The sequence below is a fragment of the Ursus arctos genome, unplaced genomic scaffold (genome assembly GCF_023065955.2).
Source record: "Ursus arctos isolate Adak ecotype North America unplaced genomic scaffold, UrsArc2.0 scaffold_26, whole genome shotgun sequence".
Lineage (NCBI taxonomy): Eukaryota > Metazoa > Chordata > Mammalia > Carnivora > Ursidae > Ursus > Ursus arctos.
Genome location: NW_026622941.1, coordinates 27,985,808 through 28,002,307, shown reverse-complemented (window position 1 = coordinate 28,002,307; position 16,500 = coordinate 27,985,808). Strand labels below are relative to the sequence as shown.

Below are 16,500 nucleotides of genomic sequence, written 5' to 3'. Positions count from 1 at the left end.
ATGTTAGAAGTTATTTTTGTGACTTTTTTTTTTTAATGAAAATACTTGATTGTTTGTTAATCCTGGATTTTGTAGTTATTTTGAAGGTTGTTAAAGTTTCTCCTGACCTTGCCTTTTTAAATTAAACATTTTTCTCTTAATGTTTCCAGTGGTATACATGGTAAAAGTCACCAGTATTTTTCTCTATGTATTTATAATACAGGAAAAGTGTATTAAATGAAAGTTCCTCAAAGATATAATTTAAAAAGAGCTTGCTGATTAGTCCTATAGATTTTTCCCCCATGCAGATGCAATCATTTTGAAGAAATTTCAGTGCCTCTTCAGTTATGTGTCTTGTAAAACTAGAATATCATGGTACATTATTTGACTTAAAAGGTGGCATTTGGTTGCCTGTGGAAGTACCTACACACTTCAGAAAGATTAATTGGACAACATTGTTTGAAACCATGGTGATCAGGATCTCCTCTAGGTCTTAAATTTTACTTTAATTTTAAAAACATTATTTTAGAATGACCAAATTGCAGTACGTAGAATTGGTTCATTGGATCGAGGAGTTAATTATATTTCCAAAATGTACCACAGAAACAATGGAACTGGATCGCCCAGAGCAATTAGAAATAGCATCTATAAACTATAAACTGGTGTATTTCTTTCTAAAAGAAGTGTAATTGCATGAATTCTTTTTTTTTTTTTCCTCCTCTAACATTTTATTTTTAAGTAATCTCTACACTCAGTATGGGGCTTGAACTTATAACCCCAAGATCAAGAGTTACACGCTCTACCAACTGAGCCAGCCAGGAGCCCCTGCATGAATTCTTTAATGTAAATGAGACTAATAAAGGTTTGATTGTTTTCTTATCAGGTTGCATGAGACTCGTTCAGGAGACATCTGTAATGCCTGTGTCCTGCTTGTGAAAAGATGGAAGAAACTGCCTGCAGGATCAAAAAAAAACTGGAATCATGTTAGTTCATCTTTTGTCTTTCTCAGTTATACCTCTATTACGTTTAAAGTAACATTAGCTCCCCCCCTCATTTAGGAAGTAGTACATCCCTCAGACGGAAAAGTGGAAAAAATAAAAACACCAGTTACTGCTCAGATATAATTACTTAACATTTTGGCATGTTTAGAAGCAAAATAGCTTGGTGTAGCATTTCCCTAAGGCTGTATCCAGTATCCTCATTTTGGAGATTTCACAGTGTACATTCACATATTTTTAGGTTTAACACACATTCCTCCAGTTAATTAGACATGGATCCTTTTTTTCATCTCTTAGGATAACATTTATCCTAACTCAAGGTGGTACCATTATGAACACGTAGGGTTTAGAATCAACTGGATTTGAATCCTGGCGTTACCACTTACTAGTTGTGAACTTCAGGCAAGTTACATTTACTTATGAAGTGCAAGGATAATAGCTATCTCATAGCTCTTGTGAGAACCGAATGAGATTATATACATAAAGTCTAACACACAGTGATCAATTATGTGGAAGCTATTCTTATGCTCTATATTTAAATCTAGTTGAGCTCATACTGATATGTAAGTGTGTTCTATTTGCTCATTGTCACTGGTTTTCAATGACCAGAACAACACCGTTAAGTCTTATTTAATTCTTCTGTATGTAGCTTTTAGAACATTTATGGCATTTATACAAAATACTTGTTTTTAAGCAAGCAGACATTTATCTTTTTTGGTAACACTAGCCTTACATTGTCGTTTGGTGACCGTGTTACATTATTATGATAGGTTTTTGTGGGCCTTATAACTTACAAAAAGTTTATTTAAAAAAGTGACTGTTCTTTAATTAATAGCTTATCTAGAAACGGTCCCAATTGTGATTTTGAAGGTGTTGGCAACGTTTTTAAGGGTAGAAATGCACAAATAGTAAACATGAATGAATTCATGAGAAGTGGTACCATGCAGGGCCGGACCAGTGACCATGCTAGAACATACCGTTGCTGTCATGTAAATGACCCCAGCGGACTAAAACGTGTAGTGAAAAGAGCATAAAGCATAGGTAGTGAAAACCTTGATTTGAGTCTTGTACCCTTCTCTACCCATTCTTGCCCGTTTACTAGCTTAGTGAATATAAGGCAAAAGATAACTTGTCTTGTTTTCCTTCACTCTAAATTGGAGTAACAGAAATAGTCCCCTTACTACTTTGTAGTGAAGGTAAAATCAAAAGTGTGTGAAAGCTTTTTATAAACCGTAAAACACTGTCTCGTAGAAATGTTAGTTGTTGTTAGGCTTGCTTTTCTTTAACCTATTGGGTCATTCTTATATAAATCTATTTCAGTTACACTTATTATTGCCTGCTTCAAAGGAAAAAAAATACGACATGAACTGTTCATTCTACAGTACCATGTGATGATTAAAAGTACATGTGGATGCTCAAACACTCTGAGTAGGAAGCTGGTTCTCAATTTTGGCTGCTTCAAATAGGCATTCGTCTGAACCAAAGGAATACAAGAGGTGTCATTTTTTAAATGGTATTAAATATTCAGTATTTTCTTCCAGGTGGTAGATGCAAGGGCAGGACCCAGTCTGAAGACTACATTGAAACCAAAGAAAGTGAAAACTCTATCTGGAAACAGGATAAAAAGCAACCAGATCAGTAAACTACAGAAGGAATTTAAGCGTCACAGTAAGTTTGATATTGAAATACAGGTACTTAAGAATAGTTGTTTGGTTTTTGTGTGTGGGGTGGGGGGTGGCATATCGTATATATAGATTTCTTAAGTTTCTTTTAAAAAGTGTTTGAAGGCATTGTCTTCTGTAGAGATATTTCTATGGACTCTCGAAACTCTAATTTTGATGTCATCAAAGTACTTTGACCAGCAGCTTCTTCAGATTGTGTGGAGACCCCTCTGACCACTAAGATCTCTTTATTACCATCTTACATTTTCTAGAAGATGTGTTTTTCAAGCTTGTTCACTTGTTTTTTGTGGACAATATGAGACCAAAGCCCAGGTTTTCTGGAAAGTGACTTTAGAAATCATAACTCACATATTGCACTAAAGCTAGCCTCAGGACTTTCGGGTTTCTGGGGCAGTGTGTGTTTTGTGTGGTGAAATGGGAAAGGAATGACAAACTAATATCAGGTTCATACACTCTTAAAGGAAGTTGTTGAAGGAGAGGGCACCTGTAGTGGTATTTCGGAGTTTAGATTTCAGGGTTTGAAAAGGAAATGCAGTACACATAATGTTGCTATATTTAGCATTTGCATCAAGCGGGAGGGTTACTAAGGCAGCACTATTGAATTAAATACAGTAGTATTTCTGTAGCAGAAATTCAGAGGAGTATTCACATAGGTGGAATAAATAAAACTTGCATGGGCTAGTCAGGCTTAGCTACCCTAATTTTATAGTTCAGGTCAGGCCAGATTTTGTGGCCAAACTTTCTGTTTTCAGAACTTTTTTTTTTTTTTAAAGATTTATTTATTTATTTGATAGAGAGCCAGCCAGCGAGAGAGGGAACACAAGCAAGGGGATTGGGAGAGGAAGAAGCAGGCTCCCAGTGGAGCAGGTAGCCCAATGCGGGGCTTGATCCCAGAACCCTGGGATCAGGCTCTGGGTTAAAGGCAGATGCTTAACGACTGAGGCACTCAGGCGCCCCTATTTTCAGAGCTTTTTCTCAAAACTGTAGATGGGGGTGGTGGACCAGTAATAGAATTTTCAGCATTAAAAGAATAATCTGTTGGACCCTGTAGAACAATTATAATAACAGTTGGAAGGACAAAATATTATCAATCAATGCTTGTTTTAGAATAATGGTAAAAGATAGTTAAGTATACTGATAAGGTAGAGTGAGAAAAGGAAAACTATGATTTCTTGGGCATTTTGGTATATGTACCAAGCACTTTACATACATAGCTGTCTTGATAATTTGTTTAGAGACTAGGATAGGAACTAGAGTGGTGATTTTACCGTGACCCAGGTCATTTAGTAAAGATGCTAGAGATGAATTCAGCCTCTGGTTTGTCTTGACTTCAAAGGCCTGTGCTCTTTCTATAATACCACCCTGCTCTCTGGGGTAGTATAATCAATACCCATGACTCTGAAGTCTTTGCAGAACTTCTGCTAACTTTCTGCTCTTTTAAGTAGGTGTTACTAGTTCATAGTTATTCTGATGATATATTTAATCTTTGGCTAAAATATCTTAATACTTTATAGTAAAATATTTAGGTAATAGCATATATGTGTGTATTTTAATTATACATGTTCTTCTGTCTTTTATTTAAAAAAATGTTTTTTCCCCCAAGTTTTTATTTAAATTCCATTTAACATACAGTATAATATTAGTTTCAGGAGTAGAATTTAGTGATTCATCACTTAAATATACCCAGTGCTTATCACAATACGTGCCCTCTCCCTAATACCCATCCCCCACTTAGCCCATTCTCGCCCCACCCGCCTTCTAGTAACCAACCCCTAGTTTGTTCCCTTTAGTTAAGAGTCTGTTCTGGTTTGCCTCCCCCCACCCACGTTCATGTCTTTTATTTCTTAAGTTGTACGTATGAGTGAAATCATATGATATTCGTCTTTCTCTGACTGACTTATTTCACTTAGCATAATATTCTCTAGCTCTATCCATGTCATTGCAAACCTTCTTTTAAAAATCTCATTCTTGGGGCGCCTGGGTGGCACAGCGGTTAAGCGTCTGCCATCGGCTCAGGGTGTGATCCCGGCGTTATGGGATCGAGCCCCATATCAGGCTCCTCCGCTGGGAGCCTGCTTCTTCCTCTCCCACTCCCCCTGCTTGTGTTCCCTCTCTCGCTGGCTGTCTCTATCTCTGTCGAATAAATAAATAAAATCTTTAAAAACATATATATAGGGGCGCCTGGGTGGCACAGTGGTTAAGTGTCTGCCATCGGCTCAGGGTGTGATCCCGGCGTTATGGGATCGAGCCCCACATCAGGCTCCTCCGCTATGAGCCTGCTTCTTCCTCTCCCGTTCCCCCTGCTTGTGTTCCCTCTCTTGCTGGCTGTCTCTCTCTCTGTCAAATAAATAAGATCTTTAAAAAAAAAAAAAAATCTCATTCTTTATGGGTGTGTAATGTTCCTGCGCGCGCGCGCGCGCGCGCACACACACACACACACGCACACACACACACACACACACACCCATCTTTGTTTATCTATATAGATGGACCCTTGGGTTGCTTCCATAGCTTGGCTGTTGTAAATAATGCTTCAATAAACATAGGGGTGCATACATCTTTTCAACTTAGTGTTTTCATTTTCTTTGGGTAAATATGCAGTAGTGGAATCACTGGATCACATATTTCTATTTTTAATTTTTTGAGGGAACCTCCATACTGTTTTCTACAGTGGTTGTACCAGTTTGCATTCCCACCAATAATGCACAAGGGTTCCTTTTTCTTCACATCCTTGCCAACACTTATTTTTTGCCCTTTTTTTCTTTCTTTGGAAAAATGTCTTTTAAGGACCCTTTTGTAACTGAATTATTTGTTTATACATGTTCCCTTCTTAATCAGCTATCACCCAGGGAAAAGAAAAAGACTAACTCTGTCCTCCATTCTTACCAGGTTTTAATGAACATTTGGGAAATAGTAATTTTCTTCTACCACTTGAAGGTTAGAGGAATTGATCATTCGTATGTATATTCTTAGCTCCGCCCTTTAATTATGGGGAAAGTGATACCTGACTCAGTTTTGCCTTACCTAAGGGAATATGTCCAGTGTAATTTTAGATTTTTATTACAAAGCTGTGTTGTGGAGAGAGGGATTGGAGACTGAAAATAAGTCCCTTTGAAAAAGGTGTGTGGGCCTTGTAGGCTTAGACCAAAACAGGGTTTTCCCATGTGCATTGTGAATTGATAGCACCTGTGTGTAACACAACAGTTTTGAGTTTTTATACGTCATCCACTAAATAGTGTTCCCACCTCTGGTTATATATTTGCTTCCATGCATCCTGCCTGTACCTGACCTTTATTTCTCTTTCTGAGATAGTCTTTCTTATGTGTGGTGTACTGGAAAGGCATAAGACCTAGAGCTTGAAGATCTGGATTTGAGTTACTGTTCTTGAAACTTAACAAATATGTGACCCTCGTGGCACTTAACATTGAACCATATTTTTCTAATCTGAGAAATGGGGATAATCAAGTTAAAAAGTGTTTTGTAAAACAAAACAAATTCCTATATAAATGTTATTCTTTTTGTCATTCTTCTTAAAATCTACAATGAATTCTGGTTGCTATGGAATAAAGTTGAAAATCCCTAGTGAGTCTTTTGGAGATCCTATTTCAGGCAAAGAATATTTGGACTGAGTCAGTTCCCTTCCTGTGCATAGTGTGTTCTGCTTCCACTACTTTGCTCATCATCCCTACCTACCCCATGCTAGCTAATTACTCTTATGTGCCTTTTCAAATCCCACAGTTTTTAAGATTTTAAAAATTGTAGTTCTTTGAAGAATTTCCAGGCCTGCATTCTAGAAGAGAATTTTCTTCCTTACTGCATTTTTATATAGTTAGTTGTATTCTTGTATCCCAGGTGTTAGATTTAGCCATGTGAAATTGCCATTTTTATGGGTAGAAAATGGTCTAATAAACTGCAGCTTCAAATGTTTCTTAGATATTAAGTGCTTCCTAGGATAGTGCATTTTCTTCACCAGCATAGAGCTGATTGCTGCTGTTGCTGCTAATTGTTTGGGAAGCCTTTTAAACATTCCAGTAGACTTATTTCTTAAAGCGTGCTGTTCTTGAGGATTTTGTAGGTAAACTTTCTGGCTTGTAAATTTGACTTGTCTTTTAGGGGTGAAAATACTAAGTCATGTTTAGCTTGTATCTGATGAATTGCTTTTATACCTTTTGAAATCAAGATCTGTTGTTTTTCCTTTATAGGTAAGGTATTGTTTTTCTTTGGTTGTTTTTAAGATTTTTTCTTGTCTTTAGTTTTAAGAAATTTAATTAATGGTGTGTCTTGGTATTGATTTCTTTGAGTACATCCTGTTCGGGGTTTGCTCAGCTTCTTGAATATATCAGTTTATGTCTCTTGCCAAATTTGGCAAGTTCTCAGCCATTATATTTCTTTAAGTACATTTTCACCTCCGCCGTCTCTGTCTTTCCAGGACTGCAGTGACACAAATGCAGATTTTTTGTTATAGTCCCAGAGGTCTCTAAGTCTCTATTCAGTTGTTTTCTCTGTGTTGTTCAGGTTGGATAATTTCTGTTGTTCTTTCTTCCAGTTCATTGATTGTTTCCTCTGTCTCCTCCATTCTGCTGTTAAGCACATCCACTGAGCTTTTTATTTCATTTATTGGGTTTTTTTTTTCCAGTTCAAATTTTAGTCCACTTGGTTCTTTATTTTTTAAACTGAGATCTACTCATGGAGACTCTTTTCATTTGTTTCAGTCATGTTCATGATGGCTCACTGAAGCATTTTTGTCACAGTTATGTTAAAATCTTGGTCAGTTAATTGTAACATCTGTCATCTTGCTGCTAATATCTGCTTAACTTTTCTTGCAGTTTGAGATCTTCTTGGTTCTGGATATGGGGGATTTTTTAATCCCCTTTTATTTAATATTTATTTTAAATAAACTGTTCCCTGGGTGTGGAACTCGAACTCATGACCCCAAGATCAAGAGTTGAATGCTCTACCAACTGAGCTCTACCATAGGTGCCCCTATGAGGGATTTTTTTTTTTTTTTTAAGATTTATTTATTAGAGAGAGAGTGCACAAGCAGGGGGAAGGGCAGAGGGAGAGAGAAATCCTCAAACAGACTGCCTGCTGAGCACAGAGGCTGACATGGGGCTTGATCCCAGGACCCTGAAACCATGACCTGAGCTGAAATCAAGAGTCAGACATGTAGCCAACTGAGCCACCCAGATGCTCCTCCTTTTTTTTTTTTTTTTTTAAGATTTTATTTATTTATTTGACAGAGACAGCGAGTGAGAGAGGGAACACAAGCAGGGGGAGTGGGAGAGGAAGAAGCAGGCTCCCAGCGGAGGAGCCTGATGTGGGGGTTGATCCCAGAACGCTGGGATCACGCCCTGAGCTGAAGGCAGACGCTTGACTGCGCCACCCAGGTGCCCCCCCCCTTTTTAAAGTAGTCTCCATGCCCAGTGTGGAGCCCAAAGTGGGACCCAAACCCACAGCCCTGAGATCAAGACCTGAGCCAAAATCTTCGGGTGCTTCACTGGTGGAGCCACCCAGGTGCCCCTGAGGCATTTTTTTAAATCGAAACCTGTGGAATTTAAGAAACAAAACAGAGAACATAGGGCAAGGGAAGGAAAATAAAATCAGATGAAAGTAGAGAGGGAGGCAAACCATAAAGAGACTCTTTTATAGGAAACAAACTGAGGGTTGCAGGAGGGGAGGTGGGGGGGATGGGGTAACTGGGTGATTGGGCATTAAGGAGGACACTTGAAGTAATGAGTATTAGGTGTTGTATGCAACTGATAAATCACTGAATTCTACCTCTGAAACTAATAATGCAGTATGTGTTAATTGAATTTAAATAAAAAATGAATTGAAACCTGGACATTTAAAAATTATGTTATGGATCTTACTTAAACCTTTGATTTTACTGGCTTTTTTGGACACCCCTGTAACAGAGGTATTAAAAGTTACTGCCCAGGGGCGCCTGGGTAGCGCAGTCTTTAAGCATCTGCCTTCGGCTCAGGGCGTGATCCCGGTGTTCCGGGATCAAGTCCCACATCAGGCTCCTCCGCTGGGAGCCTACTTCTTCCTCTCCCACTCCCCCTGTCTGTGTTCCCTCTCTCGCTGGCTGTCTCTCTGTCAAATAAATAAATAAAATCTTAAAAAAAAAAAAAGTTACTGCCCAGTTAAAAGTCAGGTTCCCCCCTCCACCTCCATTGACACCTGGGAGGTGGGAGAGGAGCTCCTCATTGCTATGGGATGGGGGTGGGAGTTAAAGTTCCCACATGGTGGGGGTACTCATTCCTGGTAGGCCATGGTGAAAGTCCTGACTCTTCAGCAGGCTTCCTCTTGACACCCTGGTGGAGTTGTTGGGGTTTCATACCAACCTTAGGAGGATGGAAATCTTAGGCTCCCCACTTGGCCTGTGTTGGAGTGGGTGGGGTTGGGGCCTCTTTTTTCTGTGGTGCTTGAGTAGAGTGATTATTGTCTATAAAAGTTTCCTGTCTTGTTAGGCTGCCACTTTCCTCCTGGCCTTTTGTTTAGAGAGCAGGGTTTCGTTGGCACCTTTTGGGGGGGAGTGTCTATACCCATTGGTATTTCTGGGTTGTTGGCTTCTCTAGCTCTAAGATTGGGATTTATGAGGCAAGAAGAAAACCCATAAAAACTAGGGAACTCACCACCGTGTCTTTTCTTGGGTCGAGCTCTCTAACTGTTGCCGACTTTCAGAGTCTTCAGGTTTGTTTTATATGTAATATCCAGGGTTTTTAGTTGTACTTATTTATTAGTAGGAAGAATGGGGAAAGGTATGTCTGTTCTTATCTTCCTGGAAGCTTATATCCTCATTTTCTTTTAGAAACACTTTAGTACAAATGTCTTCAAATACCAGTAATAAATAGAAAATAAATTCTTTTTTTCTTTTTACTAGTTCTTTCACAGTTTTTTATGCTGAGCCTTAGCTGCATATAATGAAATTATACATTTTTCTTCCTCTTTATTGCAGATTCTGATGCTCACAGTACCACCTCAAGTGCCTCCCCAGCTCAATCTCCTTGTTATAGTAACCAGTCAGATGATGGCTCAGATACAGAGATGGCCTCTGGCTCTAACAGAACGCCAGTTTTTTCCTTTTTAGATCTCACATACTGGAAAAGGTAAAAGCAACAGAAAATATCTTTCTAACCAGCAAACCTTCTTAATTACAGGCAATGGTTTCCCACTTCCTTAGCAATTAAATGGCATTTGGCAAACAGCTGTTAGCACACATGGTTGGAGGTGGATTAAGCAAGAACTGAGCTGAGAGTTGGGATTTTGTGTGCTTTTCCTATTAAAATTGATGTAAAATAAAAGTCATGTTAGAGAACCTAGATTTCCTATAATGGAGTAGACTAGGTATTGATCAGTTCTCTCACTGGAAAAAGTAAAAGCTAGAGATTTATATTTTTAAGTCTTTAAAAATAGCATTGATAAGTGAGTAAATTAATAAGGAATAATCAGAGGCCAAAATGCTAAGTGAATGTAGGACCCCCAAAGTCAAAAAAGGGAGAATAGACCAGGAAAGAGAATATTCAAAGAGAAAATGATTAAGGATTTTCTTTTTCACAGATTTGGGGAGACTAACAAATTAAATGTGAGATAATAAGCATTTATCTTATGATAGAGAAAATTCACCCACAGATGACTTGTTAGAGTGAAACTGGAAAATGAAAGACAAAATAGATCTTTAAGCAATGAGAAAATAAAGACATTATTTTCAAAGGAACAACAAACATACAAAGCTGAGTTCTCAGCATGAACAAAGGAAGCCAAAAAACAATAGTATTTTCAACGGACCAAGAGATGGTAACTCTCAGCATAGAATTATGTATATGTAGCAGAAGTATCCCTTTGTGGGGTACCTGGCTGGCTCAGTTGGAAGAGCATTTTATTCTTGATCTTGAGGTTGTCAGTTTGAGCCCCATGTTGGGTGTAGAGATTACTTAAATAAACTTTTAAAAAAGTTATCTTTTATGAACAAGGGCATAGGACTTTTTGACTGGGAAAAATACTTGAGAATTTGCTGCCAACCTGACTCTAAATAAAGTTCTACAGACAGAAAAAGAGATCCTAGATTAAAATTCTGAGGCTAGATAAAGAACGTAGCAAACATTTAGGTAAATTTGAACAAACACTTACTGCTTGAAATTACAATAGTTGTGGGAGTAAAAAAAAAAAAAAAGAATTACAAGACAACAGTAATATATAAATCCAGGCAATAAAAGTGATAGGAGTTAAGGTATCCTAACATCCTAGCATTGTTGAGAGTGAATCAGTGAATAACTAACTAGATTAACTATGTCACCACGAAAAGAATAAAAAAAGAGTGAAAACCTCCAGAGTCGAGAAGGGGAGGGCAGAAAATCTAAAACCTACCTAAATGTACCTAGCAAAACAGGATGGAAATAGAAAACCTCTATATTTGTAAATTAAGAAACCAAAGTCCAGAGAAGAAAGTATAATATGAGAAAATCTTTATAACTAAAGAATAACTGAAAAATACCATGAGTCAGAACATACGGTATGAAGTTTAAAAGAGTTGGAGGAAAAGTTAATGCATTTATTTATTTATTTTAATTTAAGATTTTATTGATTTATTTGACAGAGGGAGTGTGCTCAGGAGAGAGCACAGAGCATGTGCACAAGCAGGCGGATGCACAAGCAGGGGGAGTGGGAGAGGGAGAAGGAGGCCCCCCACTGAGCAGAGAGCCCGACGTGGGTTTTGATTCCGGGACCCTGATGCAGGGCTCGATCCGAGGACCCTGGGATGGTGACCTGAGCCGAAGACAGACGCTTAACCAACTGAGCCACTCAGGCACCCCAAGTTAATGCCTAAATGCTTAGAAAAGAAAGACTAAAAATAAATGAAGTGATACGTATCCAATTTAAAGATTAATGAAACCCAATACAAAGAAAAATAAAAGCAAGGAGGTCTTAAAGATACGAGTAGAAACAAATGGAGTAGAAAGCCAGTATGTAGTGAACAGGATCAGTAAAGTGTTGGATCTTGAAAAAGACCTGACAAAAAAACTACTAGAGATGAAGCAGATAGATAAAAAAGAGATAATACACATAAGCATCTTGGATAACAAAAGGGAGATTTAGTTATAAATAAAACAAATTTAAAAGGCAGGACATTAAAAGCAACTGTATGCTAGTAAATTGAACATATAGGTGAAGTGGATACGTGAGTAGAAAAAGTTTACCTAAATTGTCTCAGGAAAAAATAGAACCTGTATAGTCTTATAATAAGTTGATTCATTGGTCAAAGTCTTCCCTCCAGAAACCCCAGGCCCATTTAGGCAAGTTCTGCCAAACATTCTAGAAACAAATGATTCTGATCTTGCATTGGCTTTTTCAGAGTAAAAGAGTTCTTTTTTACATGAGTAAAAGAGAACATTGGCTCCAAGCATTCTATGAGGCTAACATAACTTCAGTACTGAAAGAATGTATCATGACCAGATTAGATTTATTCTAGGGATAGAAGATTGGTTTAAACATTAAAAATCAACTCATAGAAATTTGCCACCTGACAGTTTGTAAAGGAGGGGGGGAAATGCCTACCATTTTAGCAATACTTTGAAGATGTTTGATAAATTTGAATGTTTCTTCAAAGTTTAAAATAAAACCCTTAGTAAATAGGAATACACAGGAACCACATTGATAAATAATTGGCATTTTCAAGTAAACATGAACATGTTTCCATTTCTGTATCCCAGAACATAGCCTAGAAAACGTTTAGGCATACATTGGTATGTATAGCATGCATGTAGTGGCAGAAGTTGTACCAATAAAAGGAGAGTGGAGGGGCGCCCAGGTGGCTCACCTGTTAAGTGTCTGCCTTCGACTCAGGTCATGATCCCAGCGTCTTGGATCAAGCCCTGCGTTGGGCTCCCTGCTCAGCGGGGAGCCTGCTTCTCCCTCTCCAGCTCCCGCTACTTGTGTTCTCTCTCTCGCTGTCTCTGTCAAATAAATAAATAAAATCTAAAAAAAAAAAAAAGAGTGGATAAACTGTGGTATATTTATATGGTAGAATACTATACCCAAAATGAAATAAAAGCTCTAACAATAGGTATGAACCCAATGTTGAGCAAAAAAATTGCAGCATAGAGTATGATTCCATATATTATGGGTTTCTTTTAAATAGGAGATAACCAAGCGATACATGTAGAGATGCAGATGTGGTAAAACTATGAAGTGTAAAGAAAAAAGGCAGTGACAGGCTTAAAATTAAAGAGGAGAGAATGAGATGGGGTAGGGTGGGATTGGAGAGGGGCCTACAGGAGTACTTCATAGGAAATGATTTTTTTTTTCCCATAGAGTATGTGATCCATGGATGTTTTGTTGTACTGTCATTTTTTATGCCTTTATGTATATTTGATTATATATATATTTACCGGTTGTATCAGCCTGTTTATGATGACTGTTTGTTTGTTTCCAAGAGTCGGTGATTTTTAGGGGAAACAGTTTACAGTGTTAGGAGCAGCTTCTGAAACTGCTATCTCTCAGAATGACCCCTGCCCCCCGTAATGTTTGATAAGAATCCAGTGCGAGATTGAAGGGACCTGGGTAATTCCCATAACTTAGCTAATTGGGGGTCTCTCTAGGAGCCTTTCATTTGGACTGTTTGCTCATGTTGTACTTAGTTATAAGGATGTAGATTTTTTCCCCCTTTGCTTTCTTGTATTACTAGTTTTCTACCTTATTAATCGATTTCTCTCCCATTTTTTTCTTTTAGACAGAAAATATGTTGTGGGATTATCTATAAAGGCCGTTTTGGGGAGGTCCTCATTGACACGCATCTCTTCAAGCCCTGCTGCAGCAATAAGAAAACAGCTCCTGAGAAGCCGGAGGAGCAGGGGCCAGAGCCTCTGCCCATCTCCACTCAGGAGTGGTGACTGAGGTTTAGGTAGAAGGGGAACAAAAACGATTTAAATTTTGCAAAGAAAACAAAGCAACAAAACCCTCCTATTTTTAACTCGGATACCTGCTATTCCGCCAAAAGACAATTTCTAGAATAGTTTTGAATGGGCTGTTATTTCTCCTCCAGTTCCACAAACTCTGAAGCCAGTGTCTAGCTTACTAAAAGAAAAAAAGAAGTGTACATAATATTTAAGATGCTGAGTATTTCATAGGAAAGCTGAATGCTGCTGTAAAGTGCTCTTTAAGTCTTTTTTTTTTTTTTTAATCCCCTTCTAATGAATGAAACTAGGGGAATTTCAGGGGACAGAGATGGGATTTGTTGTATGATAAACGTATGTAGTTTTAGCCTTTCTATATTGAGAAGCAGTGGTTGGGGCATTTTTTAAGATGGCTGGCTATACTTGTTTTCCTTCATGATAATAAATTTGTCATAACTCAGTAACATGGACTTGCCCCTAGAGGTAGTTGTTGATAATTTTGCAATAATAAGGTCTTGCCAAGGTTCTGATGACTCAAACCTGTACTACTGAATATGAAGCAGGACAGACGAAGCTCTCTGGTGCAAATACCTTGAAGGAGTAATTTCTAAGTAGACAGAGAGGTAACTTAACTGTATATGTTGTATCCTGTGTCACCTCCCTCCATATTGATGTTTGATAAAGATTTTAATCTATATTGAAACTTCTAAAGCAGAATCAGAGCTCCTCTGGGGAAATGTCAAGTTTTAGGATGAGCAATCCTAAATGAATAGTACCAAAGCATTACCACTTGGTAGAGATCACATTCTATTAAAAAGGTTAAATTATCTGAAAAAATGTGCAAGTCTTCAGGATGGCACACACAACTAGACAAAGGTTAATGCTTCTTGGGGCACATTTCTTAGAGGGCTTGCCTAGTGTGTAAATAATTGACTTTTGTTTGTGTTTCATGACTGGCGACTTCATTGAAAATCTGCACAATTCAGTTTTAGCTCTGGATTACTTCAGTTGACCTTTGTGAAGGTTTTATCTGTGTAGAGTGGTTGTTTGACTTGTTTTAACCTATTAGGGTTTGGGGTTTCTTTTCACTCTATATTAAAGTAAAATTCTACTAAAAGAAAAGAGGTGTGTGTTAATGCTGAGTGGGTTGGTTTAGGTTTGGCTTCTTAGAGTCTGGCTTTGTGAACCCTGAGCTATTAGATGATAAATCCTAAACACGGAGCTCTTCAGTTCTAAAATCTTCATTTGAAAAGCCTTTTACTTGAACCCAAACCAAAGTACTCTCATCGCCTCTTTTCTAAATGTTCAGGAAGAACATACCCCCAGTTCAGACTTTGATAATGAGGGAGGATCATTTGCCTGCCTTATAGTAACATGACTCAGTGCTTATTTTTAAAACTGGATTTTTAAAATTGGATAGTATAAATAACAATAAGGAGTGAGCCACTTTTTATGGGCACCCTGTAGTTTTATAGTTCTTAATCTAAACTTTAAAATTTTATATTTCTTCCTTATGGCAAAAACTACAAGCCACCATATGCACAGACTACACAGTGAGTTGGGTTGGCTCTCCCACAGCCTTTGAGGTGTATTACAAGAGTCCCAGCCATTATCATCTTCCTCCCGTTATTTTGAAATGGCTTTTTTTTTTTTTTGTACATTTTGGCTACAGTATTGGTGGTAGAATATACTATAATATGGATCATCTCTACTTCTGTATTTATTTATTTATTACTAGACCTCAACCACAGTCTTCTTTTTCCCCTTCCACCTCTTTGCCTGTAGGATGTACTGTACGTAGTCATGCACTTTGTATTAATATATTAGAAATCTACGAATCTGTTTTGTACTTTTTATACTGTTGGATACTTATAATCAAAACTTTTACTTAGGGTATTGAATAAATTTAGTCTTACTAGAAAATAAAAGAAGCTGTTCTGTGACTTTGTTTAAAAGGTGTTCTTAGGTAAGAATAACTAACGTTTTTGGCCTTCACAGATACTCAGTTTAACTCCCTAAGTTTTATAATAAGCCATGAAGGAAAAAAGTCCTCTTTATGGAGAGATACTTTAAAAGACATTTTAACTGACATGCCGAATAATTAACCTTAGTAGATAAGAAGATTTTAATAATGAAGGACAAACTCTCTCCAGTGGTTAATTGATTTTTTTTTCTTTTCTGCTCTTCTGTTTTCTATTTCATTATTTATCTATCTATCTATCTATCTATTTATTTATTTTTAAAAATGTCTCCAGTGTTTTAATGTCTATGATGTGGTTTTATTGTTACTGCCTATTGGAGTAGTGGGAATCATCATTGAAACTTTTTTTTTTTTTAGACTTTTTAAAAATTAACATATAATGTATTGTTTCAGGGGTACAGGTCTGTGATTCATCACTCTTGCACAATACACAGTGCTGCCCACAACACACACCCTCCCCAATGTCCATCACCCAGCCACCCCATCCCTCCCACCCCTGGCCGCTCCAGCAACAAACCCTCAGTTTGTTTCCTGAGCTAAGAGTCTCTTATGGTTTGTCTTCCACTCGGGTTTTTGTCTTGTTTCCTTTTTTCTTCTTTTCCCCTATGATCCTCTGCCTTGTTTCTCAAATTCCACATATCAGTGAGATGAAATAATTGTCTTTCTCTGATTGACTTATTTCTCTTAGCATAATACCCTTTACTTCCATCCACATAGTTGCAAATGGCAAGATTTCATTTTTTGATGGCTGCATAATATTCCATTTTACACACACGCACACATGCATACATACACATACACACCACCATCATTGAGACTTTAAAGAAATTATAAAAACTGGTGATAGCAAAAGGTGGATTTTGGCACTGGAGTCAGACATGGTCTTTTATTTTAATTTTTTTTATTTTTATTTTTATTTTTTTTAAAGATTTTATTTATTTATTCGACAGAGAGAGAGACAGCCA

The 16,500-nt window shown here is 37.6% G+C and overlaps 1 protein-coding gene across 3 annotated transcripts in view; it reads left to right on the top strand.

Moving 5' to 3' along the window:
• Positions 1-15,482, top strand: part of SINHCAF (SIN3-HDAC complex associated factor) — a 30,017-nt gene extending 14,535 nt beyond the window's left edge. For all 3 annotated transcript variants that reach the window (XM_026502157.4, XM_048216525.2, XM_026502158.4), the window contains exons 3-6: positions 863-962; positions 2,519-2,645; positions 9,621-9,771; positions 13,392-15,482. In XM_026502157.4, coding sequence (XP_026357942.1) covers positions 863-962; positions 2,519-2,645; positions 9,621-9,771; positions 13,392-13,551 — 538 coding nt within the window. In that variant the 3' untranslated portion in view covers positions 13,552-15,482. The remainder of the gene's footprint in view (positions 1-862; positions 963-2,518; positions 2,646-9,620; positions 9,772-13,391) is intronic.
• Positions 15,483-16,500: the final 1,018 nt, after the last annotated feature.